Source organism: Mastigoproctus giganteus, chromosome 9 (genome assembly GCF_048544385.1).
Source record: "Mastigoproctus giganteus isolate SK-2022 chromosome 9, ASM4854438v1, whole genome shotgun sequence".
NCBI lineage: Eukaryota > Metazoa > Arthropoda > Arachnida > Uropygi > Thelyphonidae > Mastigoproctus > Mastigoproctus giganteus.
Window position 1 is genome coordinate 204,617,090 of NC_143583.1, and position 26,849 is coordinate 204,643,938.

At 36.8% G+C, this 26,849-nt stretch overlaps 1 protein-coding gene across 1 annotated transcript; it reads right to left on the reverse strand.

Annotated features, from left to right (window-relative positions):
* On the reverse strand, positions 1-25,096 carry LOC150081052 (uncharacterized). Its single transcript, XM_090381388.1, has 2 exons — positions 25,020-25,096; positions 1-1,039 (listed from the first exon to the last, which is right to left on the reverse strand). Exons 1-2 carry the CDS (start codon positions 25,066-25,068, stop codon positions 468-470), a joined length of 621 nt encoding a protein of 206 aa, XP_090237514.1. The 5' UTR covers positions 25,069-25,096; the 3' UTR covers positions 1-467.
* Positions 25,097-26,849: the final 1,753 nt, after the last annotated feature.

Genomic DNA, 26,849 nt, shown 5'->3' on the forward strand with positions numbered 1-26,849 from the left:
TAGTTTACAAAATGCTTTATTTTGTTTAGATTTACAAAAGGAAATCCTGATTTCGAATGCAACTTAATTTTAAAATAGATTGCATATAGAGAAACAATTTTCCTCCCTCCCCATTACTGCTAGTCTTTCAACCAGTTGAATTTCTTGCATAGGACCTCTAAATTCCTTTTTGTCTCTTCCTGTAGATAAGATGGTATAAATAAAACAGCCGATGAAATACCAACTGGTAAGTATTTTTGTTTGGATTACCATAAGCAGTAGTGCTTAATATTCAATTTTAAACATACTTATTTTATAAATAAAAATCACTAAATGAAAAATTCCAGTTCCACAGATGAAGTGAGCTTTTTCAACACACTATCAAATGGTAATGCAACAGAAGGAATCTCAGCTGGGGAACACTATGATTGATTACAACTGAAGTTTGTTTCATGTATCACACTATATAAAATCCACTTTAAAAATGTTCAAGTAACTATCTGTCTTGAAGTATATTTGTTGCTGCACATTGTCCAACTATAAGGCCGCTCATTTGTATGTATTTTCAAATGTGCAGTAACGAATTCTGCACGTGAAAATTTGCTACCACATGTTGTACAAGTATAAGGTCTTTCTTTTGTATGTGTCTTTTGGTGCACTCTTAGGTGATCAGGACGCTTGAACTTGCTACCACATGTAATACAACCATAAGGCCTATCATCTGAGTGAGTCTTAAGGTGATCTGTAAGATGGTTTGATTGCCTAAACCTTCTACTGCATACTTGACAACTAAATGGACGTGTATCACTGTGTATAAGACTATGTCTCATAAGAGCAGATTTGTGAGGGAAAGCTTTGTTACACTGAGTACACTGATAAGGTCTCTTATTTTTGTGAATTAATAAGTGCTTCTTGAAGTCTGAAACAATATCTGTTGAAAATGTACATTTCGGACACTTATGGCGTTTTTTAACATTCTTTCCATCTGGAACCTGTGTTGGTGCAGAAGTTCGAGGAGCTGACACTTTTCTAGTTGCAATGAGTACAACCTTTTTTTGTTCTGAAATAAAAAAAAAAAATCAAAAAAAAAAAAAAAAAAAATCAGAAAGTTAAATTCATATCGGTTATAACATATAAACAACATAAATTAATGGGCATATTCTGAGATAGCAAATTTCTAAATAATAATTGTATTTCCCTACTTGAAATAAAATTAGCATCAATGTAACTTGCTCTGTATGCATATAACTTGATTTTAGACTAGATGGAAATCTGTTAGAATGGGTGCAGAGAAGAGCAACACAATTAGTAGTTGAGGATACAAAAAAGGGTTGAGTAAACTAAATGATGTTGTCATCTTTACCCTTTCTCAGGTGAAACATACACACAAAAAGGGATATAAATTTAAACTGAAAAAGCATGGTTGCAAAATAGATGTGTGCCTTCAGCTAGAGAGTAGCTCACTATTGGAATAAATTTCCACTTAGGGATTGTGCAAATGAAACAGATAAAAGGTTTTTTTTGACTGATGCTGTTTGCTAAATTCATAATTTTACCAATACTAATTCACATTGCTGCATAATAAGTTAACAGCATGTTTTGAATTTATGGTAATAAACCATGAAAAAAAATTTTTTTAAGAGTTTACCAAGAAATAATCAGCACCATTTAATTATTAGTCATTTCAAACTGTTTTTTGGTATTTTACTCTTTGGTAAATTATATCTTGTCTCAGTAAATTGACATATGGCCCACCCTGTATATTTTTGAGTGAATAATTTTTTAAGGGACAAATTTTTATATGACAAAGTGCTCCTTTTATTATGGTATGGAAACCCTTTTGGCTTGTTAAGGTTACTTGTCTTCTCTACTCCATCTTATATGAGCTTCCCTTCTTTTACCCAGAATCCCAGTTTATGTTTTATGATTACGTAAAGTATTCTATTACTCATTTCTTTGTATATATTTATAGCTCTTACAGGCGTAGAGCAAGAAATGCAAATAGCCTTGACAAGCTGAAGAGTTGTTCCCTACAATAGCTACGTTTATCTTTGATTATCCTATAAGGAGATTGCTATAAGTTTTAATCAATAATGATATCCAGTTAATGTTACACACTATCTTTAATCAGAATATATATATATATACAGGGTGAGCCATATATCAGTTTAACTAAGAGATGCAATTTATTGAATAATAAATTATCAAAACTAATTTGAACAATTCATTTAAATGTCATAAATAATATAATATTAATAAAGTAATATGGTCATAAAACTGACTTTAAGATTTAAATTGTACAAGGTTAACTGACATAAAGGGTTTAGTGTCAAACAACGTTAACCAGAAAACTACATTTCTGTTTTGAGACAACTTTAGTTTTACTTTATACAAATAACAATACATATTGTGTCTTTTTTTTTTTTTTTTTTGGTAGTTGTTGGCGCATAGGCTTCTGTGGCCATAATGCACCTCCCAAGATTTTTTTTGCAGTACTTTGATCCAAGCCCGAGGCGGGAATCGAACCCACGATTCCCGCCTCGCAGGAGGGCAGGAATCGTGGCAGGCACTTTACCCACCCGGCTAGCCCGGTCGGCACATATCATGTCAAACAGCTGTATCTCTCTAGCACTTTACAAGTTAGATTGGGCTATAAACATATTTCTGGTAAACCAAGAAAATGTCAAATGACTTTTTCTTGGTTAATTACAAAAACATTTACTACAAAATCATTTTGTAGTTAATGTTTGACACTAAACCTTTGATATGGCCTGGCCTATATATAAACAGAGTGGCCAGTTTATTAAGTATTCCTCCATCATCCAACGAATCAACAGAGGCAGTATCATGTATCCATACTGAGCTATATAAAGCAGATTAGAGACAGAGGGAGAATGTGTGTATGTGTGCATATGCACTCAAATTCAGAAAGAAAATGGGCTAACATTACAACTTAAGTGATGTTGAGTTTAGTATGATAGTCAGCACCTGAAATACCAGTGCAAGTATCATAACACTGCTACCTATGATACTTGCACTGGTGTGTTCACACAGAAGTGTTTAGAGCAGGGGAATGGAACCTTTAATGGTAGGGAACCAGAAAAAATAAAGTGTTGAAGGTATCGGGGTTTCAAGAACAGTTAATTACTAATTTTTCAAAACAGAATTTAATTTATATTTATATTTTAAATATAAATTAAAGTATAAATTAAATTATTAAATGTAAATTTTTTTACATTTAATAATTAAAGATGATAAGCCAACAATTATTATTATATAACACTAATCCTATTCTTAGTATAGTATAGTGGTTATAAATTTAACTATAACCCAGATTCTTTTGTACACTTGTTACTGTATTTGGTTTTTAGGAGCATTAGCAACTAAGGCCATATTTGCTCCGGGGATATGCGGTGGTCATTCCCTGACTCTTCTGCATCCTCTGCTCGAACCCCGGTCTAATCAAGAAGCGTGTGCTATGCACTGCTGCTCCTGCCCACCTGGCTACGGAGGCGCCTTGCACACTTGTAAGAGCTGATCAACAAGCTCCCTCAATGCAGATTTCTGATTTCCTAAAACTTTTTGCCATAGTGCTTTGAAGACATCGTAAAAAGAACTGTCTTTCCTCAATGTGTTGATTACTGGACCTTTCAACATGTGTTGAAATAATTTGTTATAATGAGTTATTAGCATTAGTAGAGGCATATGATGCAAGAAAGCAAGCTTATGCAGCATCAGCCAAAAAAAAAAAAAAAAAACATGCTCCCATTTCACTCCTCCATTCATTCAAAGTACTTGTCCAGCTCAGCCTTAAATTTATTTAGGCTATCAACTTCCACAACAAAGGATGGAAGTCTGTTCCACCAACCAACCACTCTCTGACTAAAGTCAAACTTCCTCACATCTATCCTACATCTGTCTTCTCTCAATTTGAATTTATGCCCTCTCAAATGATTATTCTGAGCAAGGGGAAGAATCCCATCAGCATTGAGCATGCTCAAACCATCCAAGGCTTTATACACCTCTATCAGATCACCTCGCTGGTGCCTAGTCTCCAGACACTGTAATTTGCAAAACTTAAGCCTTTCTTCATAAGAGCACTCCTTTATTCCATTCACTAATCTTGTTGCCCTTCTCTGTACTCGTTCCAGCAGCTCTACATCCTTCTTGAAGTGAGGCCTCCAGACCTGTGTTATATTTTATTGTCTTGTCTTGGGGAAGCTGTTCTTTTCAGTGACAGCAACAACATGCTTGGACTTTTTTTCACCTCAGAAACATTATTATTTATGAGTTGACCTAAAATTAGTAACATAATTTTTAATTGCATAACCTAACCAAGGTGAATCTATTATACATTAAAAATTCAAGGCACTGCTATATACAGCTGTTGAATCTCTACACTGTTTGGCTGCTAATTTAGACTCAATACATTTAGTCACTATTTCAATGTGGAGTTATTAATGGGTTGATTGGCCAGCACCTATCACTAATAGGTTCTGGTCAATCAACGTACCACTGATTCTGCATAAAGGTAAAACAGCTAGTATAGGGTAAAAAGTTGTATACATTAGTGGGAAAACATAAGCTAAATTTCTTATGCATGACCCCCTAATTTGCTAAGCGCAATTAAAAAATATTGAACAAAAATGAGAGAAACTTATAATAATAACGATGAAAGTTTTTATCATATTTTTTTAGAATTTAAGTAGGTCACTAACCCTCTCCCCCTGACATTTAATTTTAAACAGATGCTCACGTGGCATCTAGTAGCTGCAATACGAAAGGTGTTTTTTTTTTTTTTTTCTCCCAGTTGTTAGAGCTAAACTCTAGCAGCTGAAACCTTGCCAGCTAAACTCTGTTAAGAGTTTAGCTGACAAAATCAAAGCATTATAGCCTGGTTAGACACCTGTCACTGGCTTCTCAGAGACACCATGGGAGGTGGCTAGAGGAAAGGTAGAGAATTTTGCTGGCCTGACATCTATTAAAAATCAAACAAAATTTATGTTTCATAATTGCTAGTATATCAAAATGAAAACATAAAATACAGTATAACCAGTTAAAGAATATTGGTGGGGAAAGGTACATGGTAGGATCTGATTTGGGTTTCGGATTTAAAAAAAATAAACAGAAAAATTACAAAGTAGTGCCTGTCAGATGCCATGCTAGCAGATCAAGGTTAAAGTTCCTGAACATCATAGAAAAAATACTGTCACTCTAGCAGCCTGTCTGCATTAATGAGAGAACTTCAGAAGAGACTGTTGTTGTTATTTTGGTTTTTAGGAGCATTAGCAACTAAGGCCATATTGCTCTGCCAAGAGATTGTAAAATTACTCTTAAGTTTTTTCTTTCCTTCCAAATATAATGAACTTTGTTTGCTATTACCAAACATAGATATGGTATATTGTATAATATACCAATATTGGTATATTGTTAAATATGGTATATTGTATAAACAAACCACTGGCTGAAAGCAAACTTCCAATTAAATAATCAAATTAGACCAATTAAATAATTCATCTAGATTCTGATAAGCCACATTCCTTAGCTACTATTGTTTACCATCCTCTCAGCCTTTGTATCATTAGCAAACTTGGACATCAAATCTGTTAAGCCTTCAAAAATATCAATAATGAACATCTGGGCTGCAGTTGTAATGTATATAACACACAGAAAGAAAGAAAGAAAGAAAAAAGCATTGTGTTACAGCAATTTAACTGGGGAATTCAATGAATGAGTTTAAGGAAATGCACCCATTATAATAGATGGGTGTTTTCACACTCTGTCCTGCCACCAGTGAGATTTTCAGTGATTCATCACTGATAAATCCCATTGGCTCCTCATGTTTTTAACATTCAAGTACGATAACTTCTGTTCAATCCATTTAGCACTCTCAAGTCTAAAAGAATGTTCCTATATGAATACTGATGCCAACAAACTATTTAGCTCAGCTCTTTAGAACAGCATAGGGCACCTCCGTAGCCAGGTGGGCAGGAGCGGCAGTGCGTAGCACACACTTCTTGATTAGACCGGGGTTCGAACCAGTGACCACCAAATACGGAGGATGCAGAAAGGTCAGGGAATGACCACCACATATCCTCGGAGCATTAGTTGCTAATGCTCCTAAAAACCAAATAACAACAACAACAAGAGCATATGAACAAACTTTTTCATGTAAATATGAAGGAGGAAGGAGTAACAAAACAAACAGCATTTCTATGTTTAGACTAAGGGATGGTATTTTTAGGTGCATTCACATATGTGTAAAGTATATACTTTACTTAACCATGCCCATTTATTTGTTCATATCTAACAATTCAACTAGCAAATCAAATTTTCGTGAAATTTTATATTTAACTCTTCTAGAAAGATTTATCAAACCATCAAATTTCATTAAAAATAGACATACAGAAAAGTGGCAAGTATTATTTCTCTTTTTTTTGTACATATTACTAGGCTATCCATATACTACTTATTGTAGCTGAAGCACTGGATATTATGTTTGTTGCCATGCACTAACTGAAGAAACGAATAAGCAATATGAGCAGAAAAGTAATGTTCTCAGTTTGCATACATGGAAAATCTTTTCTTTTGAGAAGCTTGTTTATTTATTATTAGCTTACTAAATATATAAATCATGAATTATTAAATATATGCTTATTAGGCACATTTGCATATATATATATATATGCATATGTGCTGTTATATTCACTGTGTATGTCTGTCTGTGTGCATGAAACTATTCTTAGTGGCCAGATTTTCATGAAATTTTATATTTGGGCCTTTCAAAAATATTTGTCTAGTCATGCCAAATTTCATTAAAATCAAACAAATATAAATCTAGCAATTATTATTTCTTTTTTTCCATACAATCTGTATGTAAAAAAAGAAATTCATAGATTAAGTGTAGTTTTAATGCAGTATCATTAACTTTATATACTTTGCTTCTATTGTTATGTAAGACTCATGAACACGGTGTTACAAAAGGTGAAGTATTAGTAGTAGCAAATGATGCAAGAAAGCAATCTTATACAGAATCAGCAAATAAGAAAAAAAAAAAAAACTTCTCACATCATCTGTCTATCCCTTCTGACAAAACTGTTGGAAGAACAGTTTTGTGGAAAGGAAGAAAAAGACAAACATCTAGTTTTTCCATCCAACAAATTTATTCCAACTCTTTACTTCCACAACAGATGGAAGTGTGTTGCAGCAAACAATGACCCACTGGCCGAAAACAAACTTCTGCACATCTATCCTGCAGCCATCCTTCCTCAATTTTAATTTATTTCCACTCATGTGTATAGTCTGAGCAAGAGGAAGAATGTCATTAGCATTGATCTTGCTCAATCCATTCAAAGCCTTAAACGTCTCAATTAGATCATCTCACATTGCCTAGTCTCCATACACTGCAATTTGCAGATGTAGAACCGAAGCCTTTCTTGAAAAGAGAACCCTTTTGTTCTCAATCTTGTTACCTTTCTCTGCACCCATTTCAGCAGAGTGTAGTACCACTGTGTGGTACTACACTCTTAATCTGAGATTAATGCTACTCATATGCAATAACTTGATTACTGTCATTAACCACCCTGCAACTTTTGTATCATCTGCAGATGTAGACCATCACCGAACCCTAGAGGCATCTAATAATAATAGTCCATGAAGAGTAGTGGCCATTAATAATCACTCTAGCTTCTCCCACCAACAATCACTTTATCCATTGCTCCAGTTTGTACAGCAGTCTTTTACATGCAACAGTATCAAAAACTTTCCGACATCCAAGTATATGAAAGTTATTTTTTACATCCAGTTCCTTTTTTACTGCATCATAGTATCCAATCAAATTGGTCAGTCAAGATTGCCCCTTAACAAATACATGCTGTGAGTGCAGTATAACTGCATTCCTGTCTAGATGGGCCTGCATTACTTTAACCTATGACTGTATTATTTTTCCCTGGAACAGAAGTCAAACTCATGGGTCTGTAATTACTCATGTCACTCTTTGATCCTCCTTTGTGAAATGTTGATACGTTCACACATCTCCAGTCCACAGGGACTTCCCCTGAATCCAAAGATGCTCTAATAATTATGGCTAAGGGTTAAGCTGCCTCCCTTAATATAATTGGATAGATCCCATCCACCTCAGGTGCCTTTTTTATGTTTAGTTTCAATAATTTTTCTTCCACTTACCTCTCAGTTATCGCAAAATCATTTAGCTCCCTGTTAAGAGTTTGATAAACTTCTGGCATCCTCTTTCCTAAAGAGTTCATCATGTGTGAATGTAAATGCAAAATATCTATTCAGTTTTCAGCAGGATCATTAACAGTTAAATCCATTCATATCTAGTGGGATAATGTGATTCAACCCCCTTCGTTCTAGTGTTTACATAAGTAAAGAAGTCACTGTTGCTTATCATTACATTATTTGTCAGAGGCTCTTCGTAATCTGCATTAGCTTGTCTAACTTCCTTTGTGACTTAATCACAGACTTGTGTATATCTACTATAGGCTTCTGTATCATCTGATAATTTATATGCATCCCATGCATTTTTTTTTTTGCAACAACTCTGATTAGTTCATCTGACGTCGATTTAGATTGTTATTTGGTTTTTAGGAGCATTAGCAACTAAGGCCATATTGCTCCAGGGGATATGCGGTGGTCATTCCCTGACCTATCCGCATCCTCCGTATTTGGTGGTCACGGGCTCGAACCCCGGTCTAATCAAGAAGCATGTGCTACGCACTGCTGCTCCTGCCCACCTGGCTACGGAGGCGCCCGTCGATTTAGATCTAAGCCTCAAATGGTATTTCTTAGTTGGTATGAAAAGCCTAGTAGCTTCTAAAATTACTTCCCTGAATTTATGTAGAATTTGCTGTTAGTAATAATTTAACTGTCCGAGACCAGTGTAATCACCTTTATGAAAGCAAAAGACCTTCCCTTTGCCCTTGACAGTAGTTAAATCTTTAAGTATCCCATATCACTATCTTTTGATTACCAGTGGTCTTTTGTCTGCAGACTTTTAATGTATACTCTCTATTGCTGCATCTCTAACATGTTGCTATAGAAAACAGTCATCCAATAAATCCACAAAAGTCTTGCAAGTGTATGAGTGTCCAACTCGCAAGTTCCATTCAATATCTAGAAGGTTAAAATCTCCCATTATAAGACATTCCGATTTACTGTACCCATCTATTTCTCTGTATAGATGTTTGTTATACTCATTAAAGTCATTAGGCTTATAATTTTTTTGCTGTATAAGCTTGCTTTCGTGCATAATTGCCACTACTAATGCGAACGCATTCCTACTCTCATTTTCATTTTCCCAGCATTTGTCACACCAAACTGACTCAACGTTGCACTGGCTACTCATGTGAACTGGATGCACTGCCTTGGTTTAATATGCCTCTTAGCTAAGAGCATAACCTGTCTTCCCTTCTGTCTTGTCTATCCTTTACATACACATTGTACGCTTCATATTGAAATTTTGCATCCCTTATGTCAGAGTGATACTACGTCTCTAATATTCCTACAATGTCTGCATTTGATGGCTTCAGACCTTCAAATTTATAAAATTTATTTACTATGCTCCTAGCAGTAGTGTACATGCATCTACATATATAAAGAGATACATATATATAGAGAAAAAGACTTAAAACAGGATTATATGGGAAGAGAATAATAAATATTAGTTTCTTAAATCATTTAATTTAAGAAAAAAAAATCAAACCTGCCTGAAATGCAATGAACTACATTAACTAACTAGTTATGCAGTATTAATAACAGTAAAAATGTTTTGTTTCAACTGTTATAAATCCAAAAGGAAATAAGTACATTAGAAAATCATTGACTGCATACTATGATCTGAGGCAGTTGCCTTGCTTATTTTATTAAATTACAGAACATCCATGAAATGTGTTACTTTTCAGTTTTTATTAAAAATCCGGGAGAAAATAAGTAAACTAGTACAAAACATTATAGTGTGAATATTATGCTGTGTGGAATGTGCCTTTAAGTACTGGCAAAATTAACAAAACTGCGATCCAAACCTAACCTGCTTTCACATATTATTAATTAATTAGTAAGTAAATGGTAACAAGATAATTAGTCATTTACTTTTCACTTCTATTAATCACAGAAAAGAAAAAATTCATGTAATTTGAGAAAGAAAAATAAAACGTGCCTGAAACATAATGTACCACATACATTACCTAACTTGTTCTGTTTGCATCTAGGTACCTAAAAAGGGTCAATACTTCTCTTGTTTAGGATCATCAACGATGTTGCCAAAGCAATCCAGTAGTGTGCCAATACAGTTAATTTCCTTCTGGAGTTCACAAATGCAAAAAGATTGGTTAAATAAACATTGAAAACTCAACTATGTAGATGATCAATCCTTTTTGTTCACTGTTGTTGTTGATGATTCAATGGCACACCAGCAGTTGTTTCCTCTCTTTTTTCCCATTCACATTGTAGGAGCAAAAAGGAGAGTTTTGTTAATTTTGCAGCTATTGTGCACTCTTGTAAGTCTTCAAAGACTACAGATCATCTTTAAGTATGAGAACACATCAGTTATATTGTTTCTATCTGCTAGTATTTGTTTCAGAGAAAACAATTCATGTTTTTTATACAAGGATATGAAATAGATTTTGTGTTCTCTTTCATCTGATGAGTATGGGCTTGGCAAACCCAGGGTCCTGAGCTGGATATCATCATTCTTTTCTTTCTTGGTGATTCCTTTGTACCCCTCTCTCTCTCTCTCTCTCTCTCTCTCTCTCTCTCTCTCTCTCTCTCTCTGTGTGTGACTTGGGAACTTTTTTTTGGCTGGTGCGGCATAAGCCTCAAGCTTCCTTGTACCATATGGCTAATAATAATAATATGCTGGACATTCAAGGAAGATATAAAAGATAAATTCAAAACATTCCTGGAATGTTTTGAATTTAAAAGAATTTATTTAATTTATTTAAAATTAATATTAATATGAATTAATATGAAATTAATATGAATTTATTTAAAAGTTTGAGTGAATAGTTGGGCTTAGTAACCTAATCACCTTCAAAGTACCTTCCTTCTGTGTGTGCACAGATACATGGGCACACAGACACACTTGCTCCATCAGTCTTCCCAAGATTTGAAACATTCTTTAAAATTTTGTTTTTTTAGAGCATGTACGGCTGCTTCATAATTTTTTTTTTGATGTCATCCACTGTAGTGAAACCAAAGTCCCATTTTTAGTTTAGGAAACAGCCAGAAATCAGATGGTGCAAGTCAGGAGAGTAGGGAGGCTGCTGCTTGACTGTGATTTTTTTTTGCAGCCAAGAACTACTGAACTGCCATCGCCATGTGACTGGGCACATTGTCATAGAAATACTGGCATGTGATGCAAGAAAGCAAGCATATGGGCATCAGGCAAAAAAAAAAAAAAACACCCCACAGTTTCACACATTCATTCCCTATAAAAGTTTGTCCAGTTCCACGTTGAATTTCTTTAAGCTATCAACTTCCACAATAACAGATGGAAGTTTGTTCCAGCAATTAACCACCCGCTGGCTCAAGGCAAATTTCCGCACATGTATTCTACAACTGTCTTTTCTCAATTTGAATTTATGCCCCCTGAGGTCCATAATCTGAGCAAGTGGAAGAATCCCATCAGAATTCAGTGTGCTCAACCCATTCAAGGCCTTAAACACCTCAATCAGATCACCTCACAGGTGCCTAGTCTCCAACAGTAAGCCTTTCTTGGTAAAAGGACCCCTTCACTCCCCTCACCAATCTTGTTGCCCTTCTCTGTACACGTTCAAGCAACTCTACATCCTTCCTAAAATGAGGCCTCCAGACCTGTACGGAATACTCAAGGCATGGCCTGACCATTGCCTTATACAAAGGGATAATCACCACCTTTACCCTACTAGCAAAATTCCTGTATATCACTGACAATACCCGATGACTGCTCTGGCAGCATGTCTGCATTGCTCAGAAAACTTCATATCTAACTGCACAATTACTCCCAGGTCTTTTTCATTTTCTACCACCTTAAGTGCAGTACCACACAGGTGGTACGTTTCTCTGGGGTTACTTCTACCCATATACCATACTTTGCATTTGTCAATGTTCAATTTCAGTTGCCACTTTTCAGCCCATCTGCTCAAATTTTCTAGATCCTGTTGCAGTAGCACATTGCCATTACAACCCTGCCTATCATCTGCAAACTTCAACATTAAGCCTGATATACCTTCATCAATATCATTGATAAATATACAAAACAGTGGGCCCAGCAGTGAACCCTGGGGGAATCCACTAATAGCATTAGTCCATGAAGAGCAGTGTCCAATGATTACCACTCACTCTCTGTCTGCTCCCACTCAACCACCCTTTTATCCATTGTAGCAACTTACCATTAATGCCATACTGCTCCAATTTGCGCAGTAGTCTTCCATGCGCAGCAGTGTGAAAAGCTTTCCTGAAATCCAAGTATATGATATCAAAATTATTTTTTGCATCCAGTTCCTTTGTAACCACATTGTAGTATCCAATCAAATTTGTCAGAGAAGATTTTCCCTTGACAAACCCATGCTGTGTCTGAATTATTGCTGCAATCTTGTCTAGATGATCCTGCAATACATCTCTAACCACTGACTCCATTATTTTACCTGGAACAGAAGTTAAAACTAACTGGTCTGTAATTACTCGTGTCACCCTTCGATTCCCCCACTTTGTGAATTGGGGATACATTTGCACATCCCCAGTCTGCGGAGACTTCCCCTCAGTCCAAGGATGCACTCATAATTATGGCCAAGGATTTGCTTACTTCCTTTGCTACCTCCTTTAATATAACTGGATAGATCCCATCCACCCCAGGTGCCTTTCTTATGTTTAACTTCAACAATTTCTCCTCCACTTTGCTCTGTTATTACAAAATCATTAAGCAACCTGTTACAGTTTGATAAACTTCCAGCATTTTCCTCCCATATTGATTCCTCATGTGTGAATGTAAATGCAAAATACTCATTCAGATTATCATGGCACAGGATCCAGCCATTCTTCAATTTTTGAAGTCATCTTCACTTCATGTTCTCATGCAAACATGCCAAAAGCTCAGTGTAGTAAGCAGCAGTGATGCTTTCTATCCTAGTCACAAATTCATGGTGCACTATACCCTCATCATTGGAAAAAAAAACCATCAGCAGGACTCATGTTGGATTTTGTTGCATGAGACTTCTCGGGCCACAGAGATTTTTGTGTACCACTCGGATGATTCTACCTTGGTCTCAGGGTTGTAGGCAAACATTCAACTCTCATCCCCAGTCACCATTTTCTTAGGAAGCTCAGATCCTGCATGGATTTTTTGAACAAATCACCTGTGATGGCATTCATGTAGTCCATTTGATCATCTGACAGCAAGCACAGAACAAACACTGCACACACACACACACACACACACACACACACACACACACACACACACACACACACACACACACACACACACACACACACACACACACAACGCATCCCTAATCATCAGGATTGTGTATTGAGCCTACAGCTTCATGGGCAAACAACACCAGTCATTTTCTTATCATTTCGTATGAGTTACTTCACTTTCATAGCATTTTCATAGTTTGTGACTTTGAAGGGCATCCACTGCAAGGTTCATTCCAGTGTTTCCTCTCTGTTTTTAAAACCAATTAAATCACTCATAAACTGCTGTTTTCTTCAAAGCATCATCTCCATAAACTTTCTGTAATGCTTGCAGCATCTCTGTAGCATTTTTCCCAAGGTTAAAGAATTTGATATCAGCACATTGTTCAAACTGCAACATCCGCAATCAATCATTTCTGAAACACGGGTGAAGTGGTCGAGCCAGTTCCCACTTGGCATGCATGCGCACCAAGGTCAACGCCTCACAAAAACAATGAATGCATTATGTACCTTATAAGCTTGATAGCATTATAGACAGAACACCATGGCAGGTCTTAGGCAGGCATTATATGATGATATGAAATGAAGTGCCTTTCTTTTATTCCACAGATAAATGCTTATCATCCTGTCAACAGAATTTCTTTCTTTTACAGGTATGATGGAATTCACATCATCCCTGTTATCATCTTGATTTTCATTCATTACCATATGACACATTTCGCTGTGCCAGCTGGAGGGTAATTATAGCATCACTGTAAACACCGAAGCACTCTTCCACTGCCTCTTAGCATTAGCATTAATAGAGGCATTTGATGCAAGAAAGCAAGCTTATGCAGCATCAGCCAAAAAAAAAAAAAAAAACCCACTTCCACTTCACTCCTCTGTTCGTTCAAAATACCTGTCCAGCTGAGCCTTAAACTTATTTAGGCTATCAACTTCCACGGCAAGTGATGGAAGTCTGTTCCACCAACCAACCAACCACATGCTGGCTAAAGGCAAATTTCCACACGTCTATCCTACATCTGTCTTTCTTCAATTTGAATTTAAGCCCTCTCAGGTGATTATTCTGAGCAAGAGGAAGAATCCCATCAGCATTGAGCATGCTCAAACCATTCAAGGCTTTATACACCTCTATAAGATCACCTCGCTGGTGCCTAGTCTCCAGACACTAATTTGCAAAACTTAAGCCTTTCTTCGTAAGAGCACCCCTTTGTTCCATTCACTAATCTTGTTGCCCTTCTCTGTACTCGTTCCAGCAGCTCCACATCCTTCTTGAAATGAGGCCTCCAGACCTGTATACAGTACTCTAGGTGTGGCCTGACCATTGCCTTATATAAGGGAATAATCACCTCCTCATTCCTGCTAGAAAAAATCCTATATATCATTGACAATACACCATGAGCTACTCTTTCAGCCCGTCTGCACTGCTCAGAGAACTTCATATCTGCCTGCACGATCACCCCCAGGTCCCTTTCATTCTCTACAACTGTCAGTGTAGTACCACAGAGTTGATACGTTGCTCTGGGGTTGCTGTTTCCCATATGTAGTACTTTACATTTGTCAATGTTAAACTTCATTTGCCACCTCTCAGCCCATCTGCTCAACCTTTCCAGATCCTGTTACAGCAGCATAGTGTCAGTAGTGTCCTTGACAACCCTGCCAACCTTTGTACCATCTGCAAACTTGGACATTAAGCTTGATACACCATCATCAATATCATTTATAAATACAGAAAACAATAATGGATCCAACACTGAACCCTGAGGGACTCCACTAATAACATTAGTCCACGATGAGCAGTGTCCATTGATTACCACTCTCTGTCTTCTCCCCCTCAACCATCCCTTTATCCATAGCAGCAATCTGCCTCCAATGCCACACTGCTCCAATTTGTGCAGCAGTCTTCCATGAGCAACAGTATCAAAAGCCTTTCTAAGATCCAAGTATATAATATCAAAGTTATTCCTTGCATCCAGTTCTTTTGTGACTGCATCATAGTATTCAATCAAACTGGTCAGGCAAGACTTCCCTTAACAAAACTATGCTGTGTCCGAGCTATAACTGAAGCCTTGTCTAGATGATCCTGCAGTGCTTCTTTAGCCAGTGCCTCCATTAATTTTCCTGGAACAGAAGTTAAACTCACAGGTCTATAATTACTTGTGTCAGCCTTTGATCCTCCTTTGTGAATTGGGGTCACATTTGCACATCTCCAGTCTATCAACAACTGGGCCAACATGACAAACTTTAGCACAGTTTACCAACTTAGCAGCAATTTTCTTTTTCCCTGATACTCTAATGCCAGGTGAATTAGAATCCTCTTCTTTACCATCTCAAAATAATATACACAAACTTATAGCAAACAACAAGCTATGCCAGGAATACTCAACGTTTAAAGTAGGAGGGGGCTACATCAAAAGATATGATATGCTATGAGGACCAGCGCATTCAAGTATCTTTGCTGTAACCTGAAGCTAAACATTTGGGCAGATGGGCTGAGAAGTGGCAACTGAAGTTTAACCTTGACAAATGCAAAGTACTGTATATGGGTAGAAGTAATCCCAGAGAAACGTGCCAACTGTGTGGTACTACACTTAAGGTGGTAGAAAATGAAAAAGACCTGGGAGCAATTGTGCAGTCAGATATGAAGTTTTCTGAGCAATGCAGACAGGCTGCCAGGGCAGGTCATGGAGTTTTGTCAATGATTATAGGAATTTTGCTAGCAGGGAAAAGGAGGTGATTGTCCCTCTGTATAAGGCAATGGTCGGGCCATGCCTTGAGTATGGCGTATAGGTCTGGAGGCCTCATTTTAGGAAGGATGTAGATTTGCTTGAGCGTGTACAGAGAAGGGCAACAAGATTGGTGAGGGGAATGAAGGGATCCTCTTACCAAGAGGGGCTTAAGTTCTGAAAATTGCAATGGCTGGAGACTAGGCACCTGCACGGTGATCTGATTGAGGTGTATAAGGCCTTAAATGGGTTGAGCATGCTGAATTCTGGTGGGATTCTTTCACTTATTCAGATTACGAACCTAAGGGCGCATAAATTCAAATTAAGGAAAGACAGATGTGCGGAAATTTTCCTTTAGCCAGCGGGTGGTTAATTGCTGGAACAAACTTCCATCTGTCGTTGTGGAAGTTGATAGGTTAAATAAATTTAAGGAGGAACTGGACAAACATTTAGAGGGAATGGTTGTGTGAATTTTTTTTTTTTTTTTGGCTGATGCTGCATAAGCTCATACACTGCTTTCTTGCATCACGTGCCACTACTACTATTACTACTACATTACAATAAAATGGTCTAAACTTACCTTATTAATGTGAAACTTGGCTACCTTTGCTCCTTAAGGTAATTAATATTTGGTTTCACTTTTGAAATGGCAATTACATCATGAAAGTGTACACTGGTGATTCTTGAATTGTTTTGTTTCATACATGAAAAAACTTGTTCACATATATAGATGCTACCAAATAATCTTTCCAAATTTCATACCAGCTTATGTAATTCAGAGAACTGAGATACAGGTTAAGAAGCATTCAAGATAATTAAAGCTTTTTGGACGAAACTACTATGCACGATTAATCATGTTGCATTTCATTTGTTTCAAGTTGCAGTTTTTCTGGAGCATCACTGACTTCAACAGAGAATGGGTTTTCGAAGAAGTGTATGTTTGTAGCATGGCTACACAATTCATTGAATCTAATATTACAATTCTCAGCCAAAGAATCTATCTCTTCTACAGCATGGACACTTGAAAAGCAAACACTTACAGATCCATCATTGTGAATCAAATAACAGGAAGTAAAATGGCACAGGTTAACATTTTCCAAACTGTTTCAGAAATAGTTTCCATTTCATTTCTATAGCTGTGGCAGCCCCAAACAGATGAGAAATGAGTTTCCATCGGCTTTGATAGGGTATTTACATATTTAGGTGGTACCTGATCTTACTGAGCAGCACCATATCCCAAAGTCACTTTTCATTAGTTCAGCCACAACCTTGCCTTTCTCATTCATGAACAATCTTGCCTCAAAGCTGGAAAATGTTTCAACACTGTCCCAACAACACAGCAATTGGACTTCTGCATGATACAAAGCATTCTCACATTCAGCATAAATTTATGGCAAAAAAAGACTGAACTGGCAATGACTAAGAAAGTGAGGATCCATGTAAAATCTGGATTTTGTTTGTACATTTTTCCCTAATGCTACTCATCCAATCATTTTTTTTTTTTTGTCTAGGGAAACTCAAACAAAACTTCTTCTGTTGTTGTGCCACACAAACTAAAGCTGCATCTCCATGGAAGAAATAAAGAGTAATTTTGTGTTGCAAAATGTTGTAATATGTTTTGCATTTGAAAATTACTTAATAAATACAAACTATCTACACTGAAAGAATGTTGTTGCATCATGTTGACCTTTGTTTTCTATATTTAAAACTGGATGCAACATTGTGTTTACACTGAAATAACAGTTTACAGTTTGTGGCAACATGTGGGATGAAGATGTTTTAATAGCAGCTGCTGCTTGTGTAGTAATTTGTGAAAGTACACGAAAACAAAAGCACAAGTGTTTGTTTTGTTCAAGTCTACACAACAGAAATGCATATGGTGAAAATGAATTACTAAGGGATTTGAGGAATGACGACCTCATATTGGGAGAATTTCATATATGAATGGGAGCTTCAAACACTTGATGTGTATATCTAGCTCTGACATGGAGTTACTACTTACGAAGATCGAACCTATAATACGAAAAGCGGAAACAAACTTTAGGGAAGTTATATCACGCCAAGAATGATTAATAAAGAATTATAAGGGAACAACTTCGAAATAAAATGGGCACCAGCTCCGGATTTTTTCATATTACGATATTTCCTGCATTTTCTGTAAAACTGGGCCACCAAAGTTCTCATTTTAATTTTTGCCTCTTCCTTATTTGGAGAAGACTAATGTTACTTATTCTCGGAGAATAACTAATGTTACTTATTCTCAGAGAATACCACCATGGTGCCGTCTGGGTGGTAGAATCTGCCGAGAATAAGTAACACTGGTCTTCTCCATTGGTGAAGTGTTACTTATTCAAGGTATTGCAATATCATGGCAACTCGTTGTGAAGTAGTCACAATACGAGATACAATTAAATCGATGCCATTCTAACTACTTCAGAGTTCACTACAAACAAAATATGGTGTATTTACACTGACCGTTCATTAGTGAATTTTCAATTTGTAGTCTCATGAGTTATGCAAATATCTACCTTAGTTTATACTAATGCACACCATTAGGCATCTCTCATATCATGGAGTTATACTTCATAACTGGATTGTCATGATTGGAACACCAGGGTACCTACCTGCCCACCAACGAAAGGCCAACAAGCCTTGAAACGGTGCCATCTGGGAGGTGGTATCTGTCGAGAATAAGTAACTTCTGTATGATAAAAAGAATTCTCACATTCAGCATAAATTTATGAAAAAAAAAGACTGAACTGGCAATGACTAAGTCCATTATATCAAATTAAGATGTAATTCCACAACCACTACCATAATTTTCATGAAATGTTCAAACTTCAGAGTTTTTCGCAAAGTGACTACTACTGAAAGAAAGTGAGAATCCACGTAAAACCTGGATTTTGCATGGATCCATTAGTCTTCTCCACTGGTGAAGCATTACTTATTTGAGGTAGTGCAGTATAATGGCAACTTGCAAAGGCAGTCACAATATGAGATACAATTAAATTGATGCCATTCTAAATACTTCTGAGTTTGCTGCAAACAAAATATGGTGTATTTACACTGACCGTTCATTAATAAGTATTTATAATTTATAAGGTTAATACAAGTAAATATATGGTTAGTCACATATACTATCCAAAACAAAGTATTTCTAGTATTCAGAGCACTCTGGGTAAAGTAACAATGACTGACCCTTAGATAAAGGGTCAGTCTTATACTGTAGTCATCATATTCAAATTCTTCATCCTCATTATCAAAGTAACACCACAATATTCCTGTAATGTAAATATTTGATGATTTCACCAATACTTCAAATAACATAGTTAAAATATTGCTGGTTTAATGTGAACCCCAAGCAGTCCTTGTAACTGATTCCCCCTCCACTTGCTACTGCATGTCCCAAAAGAAGTTGTTGTTGTTATTTGGTTTTTAGGAGCATTAGCAACTAAGGCCATATTTCTCCAGGGATATGCAGTGGTCATTCCCTAACCTTTCTGCATCCTCCATATTTGGTGGTCATGGGCTCGAACCCCGGTCTAATCAAGGAGCGTGTGCTATGCACTGCTGCTCCTGCACACCTGGCTACAGAGGCGTCCCAAAAGAAGTAATGCAAGAATCAATTGCAACTCTGTTTATGGCTTTCATTAAATTGTTAGTCTTGCATATCCCTTGACCTAACAGTTTTCTGACCCACCTAATGCTGATTTGATAGTATCAACAAACATCCTTGCATGACTCCTATCAACAAACATCCTTGCATGACTCCTATAAATCAATCCTTGGGGTCTAAGAGACTCCAAGGATTGATTTACAGGAGGAAAAAATTATTAGAAGGAATGTTCAAAACAGTGGGTAAAATTTATTTATTTCATCTTAAAGAACCATTCTTTTTGCCCATTCCTTCTAATAATTGGTCCACTTATCTAACATTTACTGGTCACATTGGTTTATTAGAAATTTTTAGCACCTGGTTAAGGTTCAAATTTATTCCACCTCTACAAAAACAGTCTTTTGATTAACAAGCATAGGCCGTGCTGTGAAAAATCCTATCCCATGAGCCTTGCATCTCTCCAGGATTGAAGTGATTAATAAAGCTTTCAGTATGAACTCCCTCCTATTGTGACTTGGCAAACTTGTAGACACTTCAAATTCTGTCCTCTGAACTCATGGCTTTTTAGTATTCGTATTCGTATTAGTAGAAACAAATCGTGCAAGATAGCAAGCTTATAAAGCATCAGCCAAAAAAAAAAAAAAAAAAAAAACACACCTTCCCACATCACCTGTCCATCTCTTCAATAATCATGGTACTACTTGTTGTGGAAGTGGGTAGGGTTTATTCAACCTACCCACTTCCACAACAACAACAGATGGAATTTTGTTTCAACAATCAACCACCCGTTGGCTGAAGGCAAACTGCTGCACATGTATCCTGCAACCATCCTTCCAAAATTTGAATTTATGCCCCCCCCCCCCCATGTGTAGTCTGATCAAGATGGAGGCTATCATTATTGAGTTTGCTCAATGCTGATGGAATTCTCAATTTTTCACTTCATTTTTCTCAACATCACCTCATATCTATTAAATACAAGATAATTTAGGGATAGCACAGCAACAACAGCTCAGAAAAACCACTAATCATACTGTGCTATTTGTAAAAGCATTGATCATGTTTCAACTACAGTTACTCTCCAGAACAAAACACTGCCATTTCTCAATTGAATGATAACCAGCTGTTTCAAGCAGGAAGAGCCTTCACTATCAATGTCACTTTATTTCCTTGATCAGTTGAAAGTTCTGAATGTGGAACTCCAGTATTGATGTCGACAATATAGATTGATGCAATCTGCACACTACCATGTAACTCAGCCATGGTATGAAAAAAGCCCAAAAGAATTCTTATTGTCAATATCACTTCCTGACAATGAGAATGTTGGCTTGCTGTTTGATTTTAAAAGTAGGTAACCAATCCACCATGTCTGAATGTAGCAAAAACTGATGCTGACTAATATGAATACTTTGCCTTTATTAGTTTATGTCAGTCACTGTCATTAAGAGGAAGTAAAATTTTACACAAATGATTTCTTTTCATTCATATAAACTATTCATAATAATAATATTAGTTCAGTTACTGTAACATCTGGAACACTGGACCTTTGTTTTATATTTCTGTATTTGCTATCATGGATTTTTGTCAGTCAGTTGCATTGTGTCTTTCAATAAACCAAGAAAACATTAATTGTCCAAAACTGAGGTCAAAATTCACTTATACAGTGTGGATAGTGAATTTTGACCTCATTTTTTTTTTTTAAAATGTATTAAATTATTGATTTTGATTCACAAAACAATACTTTTTTTTTTAATTTTAACATTCAGTTTTGAAACTAATAGACATCACTACATGTTTACATTTCATAAACATTTTTTGCAACACAAAATTATATGATGTGATACAGTTTAATCAGCTACAGATATAAATGGCAGGCTACAATATATAAAATCTTTGTGTAATATCCCTTCATCTACAACATACATTAATTTTAAAGACTTTAAACTAATAACCGAATTACCCCTGTCCTAAAACCAGGTGACATATATAGAATATTAATAATATTCCATATTATTCCATAATAATGGACAAGAATATTGGCAGAGCTTTTATTACTTAAAATATTGAATACCATACAGTAAACAAAGTTCTCTGTATATTAGCCATATGGTGCAAGGAAGCATGAGGCTTATGCTGCACCAGCCAAAAAAGAAAATTGAGTTACCCTGAGTGAGAGAGTCAGAAGTAGAAGGGAATCACCAAAAAAAGAGAAGAATAATGATATTCAACTCAGGACCCTGGGTATGCCAAGCCCATACTCACCAAATGTGAGCCCCTGGGATCATATAGTAAACGAAAGCAAAACCTGTCATTGTATGTATGCTTTTATGAAAGATTCTGAACAATAATAAATACTTTTGCTTGCTACCCACTCAACTCGTCTTCTTTTTTCCCCCTTCTATCTAATGAAAGAAAATCCATCCTTCCCATTTGCTGTAAGCTAAATCTGCCACATTGTTATTATTCTGCATTAGTTATTTACTTTACATCTTTTTTGAAAACCAACTGCCACTTTCAGATTACATCTCAATAAAATTTTATAACTAACCAAAGCTTAACTGAATAGAAGGAAGAAATAATATAATAAAAATAAATAAATAAACGATAATAATAATCTAGACAAATGCAAGACCCACGGACTGCACCAGTGAAAATTAGTCAACCAAAACTACCAGATGCTGTTGTTTGTCTGTTATTTGGTTTTTAGGAGCATTAGCAACTAAGGCCATATTGCTCCGGGAATATGCGGTGGTCATTCCCTGACCTTTCCGCATCCTCCGTATTTGGTGGTGACGGGCTCGAACCCCGGTCTAATCAAGAAGCGTGTGCTACGCACTGCTGCTCCTTCCCACCTGGCTACGGAGATGCCCCTACCAGATGCAGACTGGTAAAGAGATTGAAGCCATGGCAGAGTGAGAGGCCAACAAATACTCGGGGATGATGCAGGCTCAGCAGTTACAGCACAAGGAAATTAAGGCCTGCCTGACCGAAAAATACCACCAGAGACGCAGAAGTCTGATGAAAGCAAAGCTGAACAGAGGAACACAGTTAAAGCCATAAACACTTATGCAGTCCCAGCGCTAATATACTCCTTCAGGGTCATAGATTGGACTAATACCAAGCTGGAGGATATAATGAGAAAGACAAGGGCAGTGATGACCAAGAGCTGCCAACACCACCCGAAGTCAGCCATGGAGAGACTGACAATTGCTCAGGAAGAAAGAAGGAGGAAGGGGCCTGATAGACCTCATCAAGCAACAGAAAACAGCGATTGCTAACTTGAAGGATTATTTCCAGAAACAGACAGCAGCACTCCACAAGGAAGATAGACAAGCAGTATATACCACTCAACCTAAGTGAGGAGTCCCCTCCCACCAGAAGGCACAAACAAAGCTAGAAAGGTGGGCAAAGAAGACACTCCATGGCAGACACTATGACCTCCATCAAGAACACACACATAAAATTGCTTCCACTGAACATGGCTCAAGAGCAGGACGCTTTTCCCCCGAGACTGAAGGATTTATGGTTGCCATCCAAGGCCAGGTAATCAACACCAGAAACTATAGAAAATACATCGCCAAGGAGCCTGAAGTGTCCAATGACACATGTTGATGATGCCACCTGGCCTCAGAAAAAATCCAACACATCACTGTGTGATCACTCAGACTGAGTACACTCTTAGACATGACCAAGTAGCCAGGATAATACATCAGAAGCTAGGAAGGAATTTTTTTTTTTTTTAGGAGCATTAGCAACTAAGGCCATATTGCTCCCGGGATATGCGGTGGTCATTCCCTGACTTTACTGCATCCTCCGTATTTGGTGGTCACGGGTTTGAACCCCGGTCTAATCGAGAAGCGTGTGCTATGCACTGCTGCTCCTACCCACCTGGCTACGGAGGCGCCTAGGAAGGAAATACCATTGATCAAAGAAAGTGTACTGTACTATAAGTATGAACCCCAGGCACTACTAGAGACCCCAACCCACAAGCTGTACTGGGACTGTGCCATAATAACGGATAAGACAATCCCAACACAACAGACCGGACATAACCCTTGTGGACAAGAAGGAAAAGGCTACCTATCTGATTGACATAGTGGTACCCAACACTGGCAACCTGCAGAAAACCCATGGGGAAAAAATCAGGAAGTACACAAACCTAAGACAGGAGATCAAAGAGATGTGGCACGTGCAACAAGTACGACCATCCCAATCATCGGGATGGTTGTACTGTTATGTAGGGTTGTATTTGGCACCACTGGTGTGGTGCCAAAGACCCTACATAACAGCCTAGCAGCAACAGGTCTCCCAGCGAACACCTACAAGGAACTCCAGAAAGTTTCAAACCTGAACATCTGTAGGATAGTCAGAGAGTTCCTCGACCAACAATAACGCCAGACACAACAACCACCCTGTATACTTGGTAGCAATACCAATCATGAGGTGGAACCTTCAATCAGGGAGAAATAATATAATAATAATAATATGGATGCATCAGTGTATTCAAATCCTGAATTTTTTTATTAAGATCTTATTTGAATATTAGTGGTATATGTTTGTTTGTTTTTTTGTTACATTAGTTTCTGATTAGTAAGGCATAAAATACATGAAATTATTTTAACATTTATACAGAAAAAATAGGAACAGTCAAAATTTAAAGTTACAGAATTGTTATTAATTATTTTAGGTGAGTTACCTCATCCTAGTAACATTTTTATAATGCACGATTACATATTTTGTTTGTTGCTTTCAGGCTTTGCTGCATAATCCTTATAATACTTATTATTCACAAAATACAACTAAAAAACATCTCATCCAACGCTATACGTATTTTATACACAATTATTATGACGTACAGAGGGAAGAAAACTCGATACCTATTAACATCCCTGGTGCAATTAATTTTAACACCTTATAATTATTGCGTCTTTCTAAAAAAAAAAAAAAAAAAATACAGTTCGTTTAGTTTTCAAAAACTGTGGGTATTTACGTAGTTCGTACCTTTTTTTTTTTTTTGTATAGTTACTGGCTCGGACTTTATGAATAAATGTCTATAATTTCGCCTTCGCACTTCAGCTTGCAAAAATATTTTAAAATATATTTTAAAATTGTACAACCAGGCTTGTAGTTCTTTTACTTTTTTATTTTTAAAGTCCAACATGCACGAGAGAAGATGTTGCATGGCCAGTCGGGCAAAAATGGCAGGAATCGTTACCGCTTTACATATCACAAATGATTTCATCAACAAAAATATATTCACTAAGCGAAATTCATCATATTGCAATTACCTGGTTGTTCCGTTCCCGTAGTGGAATTACTACATTCTACCGTTTCCATCTGTTTGTTTCCTTATTATTTATTTTTTCTGCCTTCGAAGCTACTAACAGCTGATGGTTAACACACAGAAACACGGACCACAACTCCTATCACTTAACACGAGTGATACTGCAGGAAACACGGTGGTACAGTACCACAATACCGTTTCTCTACACAAAAGGTAAACATTGACTGTATTATTTATTCATTTATCTACATTACTATTATTATGTAATAGGGAAAACATAAAAAACAATATCGGTTTATGATGCGTAAAAAAACTTTTGATATTTTTCGAAAATTTTTCCATCTAAAGAAAGTATCATGAACTGATGTACACCGACACGTATTAAACGCATAGAAACAATTCCTTTACGTCTATTCATACGTTAAAAAAAAAAGAAAAAAAAAAAGACGTTTTATTTCAAGTCTTGAATCTCAGAAACTTTTGTTTTACATATGTCTTTTTAATATGTTTTCTTTGGCATATTTTTAGGCAAATTTGTCTTTATTTTATTTATTGAACTCGGGCCATTTATTTCGCGCAGAAATTCAATTACTGTCTCAAAGTCGAATATAGACAATTTGGCTCTGTGGAGAAGTCAGTCGGCTTCGTTCGGCGCCCCCCCCCCTCCCCCGGAGCTCGGGTTTTTCTCATCCCAGCAGAAAAACTGACCATAGCATACATATGGTGTGCAACACAATAAATTTTCCGTGGTGGGTAATGGGCAAAATTATGGCTTGACTGTTGGGTACTACTTTAGATCTACTCGTTGCACTGGTATCCCTTAAAAACTCGTTGGATGAAATGCAGTACCATGCACAAGTATTACACAAAAATAGCTTTCCATGAACAAATGACAAATATTAACGATTTGTAATACAGTCCAGATAAGATAATTACCAAGGCCTTTGATGGGGTCTATTGCTTTAAATATTTTACTTGTTTAATTATACAGCATCATACGAATTACGAAAACGAACTGCATCTTCGTCATCATGTGCACATTTTAACAAAACGTCAAGGTTCCTTTTATGTCATTATCACAATTGAAATCAGATCGCATTTCAGTTATTTATTTGGAACAGTGCATTAACACTAATTCACCTGTATGATGAAATACAAAATAAGAATTACATTACATCAATGTTCAACAGTTCGAATTTTCAATACAGATGGCAGAGAGTGGTAATAAATGGACACTGTACTACATGGACTAATGTTATTAGTGGAGTACCACAGGGTTCGGTGTTGGGTCCATTGTTGTTTTCAGTATTTATTAATTATATTGATGAATGTATATAAGGCTTAAGACGATACGAAGTTTGGCAGGATTGTTAATGACACTAATGGTAGTACGCTATACTGCAAAAACATCTAGAAAAGTTAGGTAGATGGGCTGAGCAGTGTCAACAGAAGTTTAACATTGACAAATGCAAAGTACTGCATACAGGTAGAAGTAAGCCCAGAGGAACGTACCAACTGTGTGGTACTACACTTAGGGTGGTAGAAAATGAAAGACCTTGGAGTGATTGTGCAGTCAGATATGAAGTTTTCTGAGCAATGCAGACAGGCTGCCAGAGCAGGTTATGGGGTGTTGTCAATGATATACAGGAACTTTGCTAGCAGGACAAAGGAGGTGATTATCCCTTTGTATAAGGCAATGGTCAGGCCACACCTTGAGTACTGCGTGCAGGTCTGGAGGCCTCATTTTAGGAAGGATGTAGAGCTGCTAGAACGAGTACAGAGAAGGGTAACAATATTGGTGGGAGGAACAAAGGGATGTTCTTATCAAGAAAGG